The 10,530-nt window shown below is 56.6% G+C and overlaps 1 protein-coding gene across 1 annotated transcript; it reads right to left on the bottom strand.

Moving 5' to 3' along the window:
• Positions 1-869: 869 nt before the first annotated feature.
• HDGF (heparin binding growth factor) lies at positions 870-10,456 on the bottom strand. The gene is made up of 6 exons (XM_037501184.2): positions 10,060-10,456; positions 4,007-4,083; positions 3,705-3,843; positions 2,856-3,041; positions 2,364-2,587; positions 870-2,222 (listed from the first exon to the last, which is right to left on the bottom strand). The coding sequence occupies exons 1-6, from the start codon at positions 10,144-10,146 to the stop codon at positions 2,216-2,218; spliced, it is 720 nt and encodes a 239-aa protein (XP_037357081.1). The 5' UTR covers positions 10,147-10,456; the 3' UTR covers positions 870-2,215.
• Between the last annotated feature and the right edge of the window lie 74 nt (positions 10,457-10,530).

Here is a 10,530-nt window from a genome sequence, read left to right as displayed (position 1 = left end):
CCCAGAGCCGCTCGGGCGCGCTGGGAGCTGCAGTGCGCCGCTCTCAAGGAGCGGGAAACAGGAAACTGGATCGCGTAGGAAATCGAGGCGGCAGCGGCACCGAGAAGCAGGTCGGGAGTTGAAGGCGAAGCGCCGTAGGCCGCCGCGCCGGCGCCTTCCCGCACATGCGCCGTGTGGAGGCCGCCGGGAGTTGTAGTTCCTAGAGACGGTGGCTCCATTTTCTGGGTGATTGGCTTGCTAGTCAAAGCTGAGCCTCCCTTTCCCGACGAGTCTACATCCCGCGCCCTCTCCGCCTACACTCTCCACTGGAGGGGGCCAAAGCTTATCAAGAAGTTGTCACGTCTTCCAGAGGGGATAAAACGTGTGCCCTGCCAGTGGCAGTCAAGGATCTAGTCACAAAATGTCAGACCTGGAAGGAACCCGAAAGATCCAATCCAACACTTCGGAGTACTGGGAGGACTGCACCCTGTCAGCCTCCCCTTGCCCTGCTCTCCAGTTAACAGTGAGGGGTATCTGTACCTTTGAGCTTTGGGGGTTAAAGTTGTTTCTACAGCCAGCCCAAATACCCCGTTTCCATGGCCATGGTGGCTGTGGCTGATACTGCACCCTCTCACACCCAACTTCGTGGCCAGCTTTTTATTAAAAAAACACTTTCCCACATGCTTATGCTGGAGGCTGTATTAAATAGTGTGTGGGCAGGAGAAAAAGAATGAAGGGTGTAGTCTGCTCTGTGACTGCACTCTAAGGGAGCTTTGGCGATTTCTAACAGCCTTGGCTGGCCTCCTGTACCTCAATCTGAGAAGTTGATGGGGAAATCATTTTATACCCCACTCCCCCATTTTCAGTTAACCAACACCCCTCCCTCCAGCCAAGAATCAGTCAGAATCCAATGTAGTAATCAACGGGTTTTATTTTCCTAGAACTGAAATCTTCTACGGTTCTCAGAGCTAAACTTCCAAAGCTACAGTCAGCAATTTTCATGAGAGCCCAAGGGAGAGGGGCAAGGGTGAGAGAGACAAGAGACAGAAGAGAGGTATGATGGCCACCAGAAAAAGGTTGGGGGAGGGCACTTATTTCCCTGTCCTCTCAGTGGGTTACAAATTGAATCTGGTGACAACACTGAAGGGACCAGGAGAGGGTATGTGGATGGGAAATGACACCGGAAAGAACACCAAAGCCCCAGCTACAAAATGAAAAGTCATCAAGCCCCAAACAGAAGAGGAGCCTCCCAGTGCACCTCAGAAATGGGGGCAACAGTGGGGAATAAAGGAGCAGAGTCGGGGCACAAGAAGGGATGGGGGGGGTCTTTAAAATTTTTTTTTTGTAATTTTCTTTTATTAAAAACATTTCCTAAAAAATGTGTCTTTTCTTTTACGTCTGGGTGACATGTGACTGCAAGCTGGCCTTGAGCACTGTGGGGAGGGGTAGAGGGGCAGTTAGGAATCTCCCCAGGGCATTCCATCTCTGGCCAGTGATCTAAAGGGGGACAGTTACTCAACACTCCCACCTGCGCTGGGTGAAGTCAACCCTTCAGATAGCAGGTCCTTGGCCCAAACAACTTGGAAGTTCCAAAATCTCATGATGATAAACTACAATTCCCAGAACTCCTGGAGTCATCAAAAGGAAGAATGGGTGTTGTCAATCATCCAAGATTTATGGAAGGGAGCTCCTCCCTCATAAGTTGTTCCATTTTCCCTGAATCTAGGCAGTTGGGGTAACAGGTGTGGGAGGAAGGAATAGGAGCTCAAGATACTACCCTCCAACCCCAATTTGAGGATTGCCCCTTCCAGGCCCCATGAATCCACCCTGCTGTTTAACCGCCATCCCCCTTCCACTCCTACCTGGATTCCAACCCACCCAGAGGTTCCGAATACCTGGGTAAGGGGAAGAGAGTTGTCAGGGGGTCAAACAGCTGGCTTCTGGAAAATAGCTCCAAGCCAGGAGAGACACAATAGTCCCATCTCATCCCATGGCGCAGAAGACATGGCCCTGACTCAGATCACAGGGGCATGGGGACATGGAGATGAGGGCCAGGTAGCTGGCCCCATCCAGGTCTATCTCCAGGGGATGGATTTGGAAGGGGGAGAGTGAGTGGAAGAGGAAAGTGGGCTGGGGTAGGGAAGGGGTTCCCAGTTTGCAGGCCATGGCCAGTTTCCCCAGTAGCACCCAGACAGCAGCAGGAACGGGATGGGGGCTCCTCTTGAAACATTGGTGGCTACAGGCTGCAGAGGAGGTTGGAGGGGAGAAGGGTTAATGGTGTGGTCTCCTGGGAGCCCACCCTGTCCCCAGAAGAGGCTGACCTGTAGGCCCTCCTCATCCTCTTCACAAGTGGCTGAGCCCTCCCAGCACGGGGGCTGACTCACCTCTCATGATCTCTGATGCCTGGGGCCTCAGCATCTTCCTTGGCAGCCTCTTCTTCCTCTTCCTCCTCTTCTTCCTCCTGAGAGGGACCCCGGCCAGAGCCAGGCTCAGAGGGGGTGCTGTTCTTCTCCACCTCCACAGGGAGGGGCCTCTCGCCCTCCAAGGTGGCCACCTCCTTCTCCTCTGCTTCAGGGTCTTCTGCCTCCTTGGGACGTTTGGGAGAGTCCTAGACGTTGGCAGACATGAGGTGGGCTGAGGCTGGAAAGGGAGGACCCCAAACGACCCCCTATAGCTCCCCAGCTCTACCCCCTGGGCATACCCATATCCTTCCCAGCCTTCTGCTAGCTGAAATGTCCTCTGCATTCCAACTTCTTAGCAGGGGGTTCCCCAACTCCAGGGGCTGGGTCTTTCAGACTGGGGACACCCTGAAGAGGTGGGAACTGTCCCTCCCGAGCCTGGGTACCCAGCTCCTGCACCCCAGGTAAGACAGTTACCTCCAGCAGGTCCCCCGCTCTCCTCTTTAGCGCCCCCTTCTCATTCTTCTCCTTGGTTGGCTCATCAATGACCAGCTTTCCTTCCTCGTCACTGCTCCCCTCCGCATTCCCCTTCTTATCCCCGTCGCCCTCTGTGGCTTCAGGCTCAGGCTCAGGCTCTTCCACAAGGCTCTTTTTCTGAGAGGACTGCAGCAGAGATGGCAGGGGTTGAGTGGCACCAGTGCCTGCCACGCTGGGCCCCTCCCAGCCCCTCCCTCAGCCACTCACTCCTTCCTTCTCCCACCTCACCCCCGCCCCCACCCAGGTGCCCAGTCTCACAAGTGATTTGAGACCCACCTCTGTCGGATTAGCCCCAGGGTAAACCCACTGGCCGGGCAGGCAGGGCTCTGTGCAGGAGGGGGGAGGGCTGGAGCAGGAGGCAAAACCTCGGGTCAACTTCTCCCCAAAGGGAGCATGGGACCCTTTCCCCGCCAACCCCCGCCCCCCACCCTCCCGCCTCATCCTGCCCGGCTCACAGCACCTCTCCTCCTGGAAGCCTTTGTGGAAAAAGTTGAGGCCATGGCTGATCCTCATACTAAGCCCAAAGAAGGAAGGCCTGTCCCACTTACCGCCTCCATCCTTTCTGGCCCCCCAGGCTGCTAATAGTTGCCCCTAACTATGACTACATCACACCCGCAAACTCATCCCTCTTTCAGGAAGCCTCCCTCACACACACCCCCTCCCCCCCCCCCCTCCCCAAGTCCCTGAACTTCTACTCTGAAAGCTTTGGCATTGTGTGTGGGCCCAGGCTCCCGGAGCCTACAGCCACACCTGCTTTCCAGGGGTCTTTGGGGGCAGAAGGCTGCTCACCTGGTAGCCAGAAGCCTTGACGGTAGGGTTGTTCTCGATCTCCCACAGCCCCTCGCTGAACCCTTTCCTCTTGTTGGGCTTGCCAAATTTCTCCTTGGACTCCTCGTAAGGGAAGAGGTCTTTGGGGCCCAGGAATGCCCTGGTGAGAGATGGGAGACTGTGCTCTCGAGCCCCTGCTGCCTCTGAGCTGCACAGCCCAACTGCGGGGGGAGGGGTTGGTGGTGCCTTACCACCTCTCTTTTCCCAAAGTGGTCCTCCCATGGCCCACCCTGCCTGTGCCCACCAGCTGGCCCCTCACTCACGTCTCATGTGTCCCAAAGAAAAAGACTTGGTATTTATTGGCTGTTGACTTCACTGCAGCCTCAGGCATCTCGTCAATCTGAGAGAAAGATGCAAAAGTGAGCATAAGCTGTAGTCCTGAAATCACCAATTTAGGGCAGGAGACCAATGTCTAGGGTACATGTGTATAGTCTGACTGAGAGGGACCCAGAAGATCACCGAGGTAGTTTGGAAACCATTTATGTTTAGCAGTGAAAGACTGTTCAAAGTCAGACATGAAAGACTGAGGAAACACTGGCGTCACTCCCTCTCCCTCACAAAACAAATACACCTATTCTGCCTTCCCACACTTTCAGATGCTCTCCATGAAGCTCCATTCTTTGCAATCACTCTGACCAGAACACTGTCACCTTTTGGTCACTCTTGCCTGAACTAAATGGCTGCCTCTAGCTCCTCTCCAGGTCCATTTTTGCCTCACTTCCAGCTGCAGCCAAGGATGGCCTCTCAAAATGGTGACCTGAGCTTTTCACTCCCTCACTTAGGACTTTTCAATGGCTTTTCACGCCTTGAAAGCCCACCCACTCACCTCTTCTCCATAACGTCAGTCTGAATCCCAATACTGCCACCAATGGGCAACTTACCAAACCTCTCTCTGCCTTGATTTCCTCATCTGTTAAATGGGGATAACTGTAGTACCTTATTGAAGTCACAGAGTTGGGAGGATCAAATGACCATCACCTGTCATGTCATGCCTCTCATGTCATGCCTGCTCTCCCCCACTACACTGTCCTTCTGCCTCCTGCTCTGGCCACAGTGACCACTCAGTCTCCCATACTCAGTAACTGCTGGTCAGCTGTCTTCCAACCTCAGCCCATCACTTCTAGCAAGTTCTGTCATCTCTTTCCACTGGGTCAGCTTCCCAGATAACTCTCTCTTACCACATGTCCTTCACAGGGCTTTTCACAGCTGTACTTTTACAGCCACTCATATTATCACCAGATTAATGTCTAGTGGACTGTTTGGGCTACACCTACCCTGAGATCAGAGACCGGGTCTGTTTTTATCCACAGCACACACCCTAGTACTAAGCACACAATGACAAAAGCAGTCTGATCTGGGTGAAGGGGAGAGGGGTGAGGACAAGGGGCTGCCTATTCAACACCCTCCCTCCCAGTAGCAGCCTCCAAAGGCTTCTGGGGAACACTATGAAAGCCACCTGAAGTAGTCAAACTCTCATTTTATACAAGAGAAAACTGAGGCCCAGAAAAGTAATTTGTCCAAAATGACATGGCAAGTTAGTCTGGGGCAGGTCTCTGGAGGCAGATCTCAAGACTGGACCCCTGCTCCACACTCCTGGGGGCATACTGAGTGCTGCAGTGAAGGTACAGAAGTCTGAGGTCAGGGAACTGAGAAGCAGTGGCCCAGCCAGACTCTTTCAGATCAGGCCCTGGAAGCCCAGGCCAAGCTGAGCTGGGGGAGGGGCAGGGCGTGGGCCGGCAACTACAACTCCCAGCAACACTTGCAGCAGCCCCAGCGGCCTGGCTTCCCGCCGGACAGAGGCCAGGTGGCCATGTTGACTGGGGCCCCAGACGCAGATAGGGAAGAGACAGACAAGCCAAGGCAGTGATTAACACACAGGGACTGGGACAGAATGCCTAACTGGGGGAGGTGGGGGGATGGTCTGGGAGCCAGGGAGGCTGGGTGGATGAAAATGAGCTGAGACACAGAGAGGACAGGGGGTGGGTCCCTGGGCACGAATCTGAGGGGCATCTTGCTCCAGGCATGGTGTCTTAAGGCTCCCGGGCACCTCCCCCCTGCCCCCGTGGCCTCTGGGGACAGAGGTCCGGCCCCTCCCCCCCGGCACAAATTGGGCCCTCCCCACTACCAGGAGACATTGGGGTGTGAGAGCAGGGGGTGGAAAGGCACGTGGCTCCCCCCACAAACACGTTCCCCATCGCCATGACAACCCAGCCCCGCCCCCCGAGGCCATTCAGCAACCAGGAATGTGACCACCCCTCCCCCCAGGCCCTCTCTCCGGATTGAGGAGGAGGGGACACTAACACACACCCCACCCCCAAGCCTGGAGTCTGGCACCTGGGTCCCTGGCTGTGCCTGAAACCTAGCTAGGACTAGACGGGCCCGTCTCTGGAAGCTAGATGTGGGGTGGGGAGGAGCCAGTGATCGGTCAGGACACCTGGGTCCTGTTACCAGCTAGGTCCCCACCCTCCTCTCAGAGGGGGAAGCAAAAAACAAAATAAGAGCCTCCAGGGCTTAGAGATCCCAGGAGGCAGGCCTAGTACAATAATAGCAAAGCTCTTCCCTAGGCCTCTACTCAGAGGATCTCTGAGAACCAGGAGTGGGTGGAGATCTAAGGGTCTCCAGCTGTGCCTGCATTAAGGTACTTTGAGTGCTGCTTTCTCAGAACCTACACCTGAGCCAGGGCTTTAACAGATGTAGGAAATGTGTGAGGAAGAGGGGCAAACCGAGGCTCAGGAAGGAGGGTGGGATGTGAGAAGAGTCAGAAATGAGGAGCCAGGAAGTTCTCTCAAGCAAAGCAGCTACCCTCTTTACAGCAGAAAGCACCTCAGAGGTAGCAGAACGATGTGACAGGGGACCCAGGAGACCACCAGTCGACCAGCCTCAGGGGTGGGGAAGAAACAAAAAGATGGATGGGAATTAAAAATAGACAGAACAAGACACACCAGATACGCCTGCCCTGCTGACTTGAAGCCAAGTAAAGGGTGGGTCCAGAGGAAGGAGAGCGGGCAGGGGCCTGGGCCTATGGGCACCTACCCCAAATGGGCTGCCCCACCTCCACCTCACACCTTGAGTGTAGGCACATGTGGGGGAAGGGCCAGGAGGTGTGCTCTCTTCACTTAATGCAATTTCCAACCTCCCACCCAAAAAGGAAAGGGAAAAGCCCTCCTGCAGTGGACCCTCTATCCTCCAGGACACAAAGAAATGTCTTGTCTTGCATTTAGAAGGGGAGGGTGGCTTTTCCTCCATGGAGAGATATGCAGTCTCAGGGGAGGCCTGTACCCTCAATAGACATGTGTCTCCCAGGCGGTGCCTTTATATCCAGGCTGTGACTCAGAACAAGTGAGCCAAGGCTAAATGGGTCAGGGTGGGGCCAGATGACTGTTGGGGACCCCACTAAACCCCCTCCACTGGCCACAGTCATTCTAGGAATCCTAGCAAGTTACTTCTAGGCTGGGGTCCCATCTAATCCCATCCCTGTCCTTCTGCATTTGCCTGAGCACATGAAAACCCATCCCTCCCCCTTCCCCACCCCACAAATCCTCTGAGGTCAACCTCTAAGGAATTAGAAACTTCCAGGCAGAACACCTCTCCCCCACCCAAATCCAGGCCTGGGTCTCCTGCCCAGTTCATGGAGTGACAGCAGAGAAGGCCGAGTCCATTCTGACTGCCAGTCAGGGTTTTTCTGATCACCACACCCAGGGCCCAGGCCCGACCTGACCCAGGAACCAGAAAATCTGGGGCAGGAGACAGTTGGGGCCCAGGGAAAAGTGTGGCAAGCCCAAGAGGCAGAAAAGCGAAGGGGAGGGCCAGAGGGAGGAAAGATGGGTGAGGCCCTCTGGCTGCTCAGGTTTTCTGGGATTGTGAAACAGGAAGTAGAGAAAGGAGGAAGGAACCTTGGGGGGGGGGGGAATCCCTAAGTCCTGGAGGTTAATCGTTAGGTACTTGGAGATTCCCCTAGGAAGTCAGGCTGGAGGAAAAGGGACAGGAGATTAAGATGGAGTCACCCCATTTTTGAAGGGGGTCTGGCCTACCACATGGCCCCTGGGGCAAGATCTCTAGTCTCACCCGGAGTCATCCATCCACCCCAGAAGTAGGGGCTGAGAAGGGGCAGATCCACACTGGGGCCTTCCAAAATGAGGATTCTGGCTGCCTACTAGACTAAGCAGTCAGTGAGGGCCCCAACTCTTCCATCTCAGGAAGGGCCAGGTTCTTTTATGTGCTGTCACTGAGGCCGTGACAGCATCCAGGGATGGTGAGGAGATAGATTTATCAGTACCTCTGGCATTCAAGGGGTGGAAGTATCTGGAAGACAACAGCCTTGGGTGTATCCTTCCCCTTAATTGTCTTAATCAAGAGCCAGGGCACAAGCAGAGGGTGGAGTCCTATCTTTTAGGGATCCAGTCTAATGTTCCTCCCCCAACTCTAACTTTTATCTAAAAGGTACAGGCCTCAACAGAGGAAGACTAAGCCTCCCCGTGCCATCCTTCTGGCCTGGAACCCCAAGGTGAAGAGAAGAAATGGATGGCATCCAGTTCCAGGCAGTGCCCTCACTACAAATGCCACCAGAATCCTGAAGGTCTTTCTCACAGGGGTCAATGTGGCCCATCTGTGTGTATGCCCTTTTCTCTCTTCCCTGATCCAAATGGGGTTCTCTGTAGACCACATTCCTGCTGTGCCCCCTCCCCAGGGCTTAGCACAGCCACTGGACTTTGTCCTGCCCCTAGGAGGTGGGAGCCGTAGAGACCTGGGTTCAGTTCTTGCCCTGACCACCAGGGCCTTGGCATTTGAGCGAAGAAGTCAGTTGGATCAAAAGCTCAGGGTAAAGTACACAAGTGTTCACACACCACACACAAGATGTCCTGCGGCTGCCTCCTCACAATGCTGTGCCCACCCCCTTCCCTAAGAGGTCCTAGAAAGTGGGAGAGTCCCAATTTCTGTACTTCACTACTAGCCCACAGTTTTAGGCTTCTAGAAGGTTCAGGGAACAGGGAGCTCAAGGCTTATGAGATTAGGCACACATCTCAGGAGAGGGTACAGAGTGAGAAAGGGTCTCCGGAGTTTTCTCAGAGCGGCCCCAAAGTTGGCCTGGCACCCTACCCCAAGCGAACCTGGGGCAACTTCCTAAACTCAGAGCAAGGTCTGGGCCAGATGAAGAGTCACAGGCTGTAGTCAGAACATCAACCCACAGCCAGAAGGTAGTTCTGCACTTAGCCCCCTAGTCCAGAAGAATGCTCCCTGCACTAGTCTCTGACCCAAGATCTCATTCTACAGGAGTTGGGCACTAGGCACTGAGTCATGCCCACAACCTACGTACCTAAGGCCTCTCTCCACCAACTCTGCACTGGCCCAGGTGACATCCCTAACCTCCTTTCCCCCTTACTTCCCCTCGGTCCTTAGGGGAAACATGATGAACACACCAGGCTGGCTTTCAGGCTCCACCCTCCCACCTGGCCAGGTGCTAGAAGGGGGAGGGGGGGGAGAAAGGCCCTCACATTGGCGGGCAGAATCAACCACATGGCTGACTGGGCCATTCTGGCGGGAGAGGCTTATTGGGAGGGGGAAGCAACTCGGGCTCCCCCCACCTCCACTAAAGCGCAGTGTGGACTGCACTTCCCAAGCCCGCAGGGGCCCTAGCTGCCCTCAGCCCCAAATTTGCGTGTACAGCATATGGAGGTGTATTTTTGTGACGCTGAGGAGTGAAGGGTCCCGGCGGTCCATTTCTTTCCGAGCCAGGTAGATCCCCTCTTACACCACCCCCAACCACTCCTCGACCCTCCCAACTTCAGACCTCTTAAGACGCCCCAAACCAAAAGTTTTCTACAGCGAACTCCGCCTCCGTCTATCCCTTTCTGGGATGGTATCCTCCTTAACCATTTAATCCTGGAAGGGGAGTTTTGATCCCGGGGCAACCATCAGTGAGGAGACCGGGGGTCTCCAAGGGGGTTCCACAAGAGAGAGGGCGGCGGGAGCGCCTGGGGTGGGTGGGAGGAGTTCCATGAGGGGCCCCAATCTGGGCTGCGCACCCGAAACCGCCGGGACGGTGGGGGCTGGGGGCGGAACTGAGCACGCGGAGCCGGGGGCCGGGAAGTGCCCCGCGCCCCGGATCCCCACGCCGCGCGGACGCCGAACTCGCCAGGTGTTCCCCCGCCCCCACCATTATATAACTGGCGGGTGGGCTCAGAGGCGCTCGGGAAGAGTCGGCGCCCCGGACGCCCCCCGCCCGGCCACCCCCTCCGCGCGAGGCGCTCGTGCCCCGCCGGGTGTTATGCAACCCAAGCCCGGAAGGGGGTAGGGGGCGGCGGGCCCCGCAGCTCACCCGGGCCGGCCAGTGTGGGTAGCCCTTCATCTTGGCGAACACCAGGTCCCCGCATTTGTACTCCTTCTGCCGGTTGGATCGCGACATGGCGGGACTCCGGGCGCCCCGGGCTCCGCGCCGGGCCGGGAAGCGCGAGCCCAAGTTTGCGCGTGCGGCGGTGGCGGCGCCGCTCCGCTCCGGCCCTCGCGCGGCCCCCGCCTCGATGGCGGCCCCCGGCCCGGGCTCCCGCGCGGCCACGGCGTCTCCGCCCGCGCGCCGCACGGACGGGGCGGGCGCGAGTCGGGGGCAAAGCTCCGGCGCGGTGGGTGCGCGCTCGTGCAGTTGTTTGTGTTTGAAATTCAATTGCTCCCTCCTCTGCGCGAGGCCTCTTCCTCCACCCCCCGCCCGGTCCCCACTCCTCCTCCCGACTCCCTCCTCCTTTCCCCACTCGTCCTCCTCCCCCTCCGCGCTCCCTCCCGCGGCGGTTTGATG

The sequence above is a fragment of the Talpa occidentalis genome, unplaced genomic scaffold (assembly GCF_014898055.3).
Source record: "Talpa occidentalis isolate TD23 unplaced genomic scaffold, MPIMG_talOcc4v2.1 talOcc4.9, whole genome shotgun sequence".
Classification (NCBI taxonomy): Eukaryota; Metazoa; Chordata; class Mammalia; order Eulipotyphla; family Talpidae; genus Talpa; species Talpa occidentalis.
This window is presented reverse-complemented; position numbering and strand designations above follow the sequence as displayed.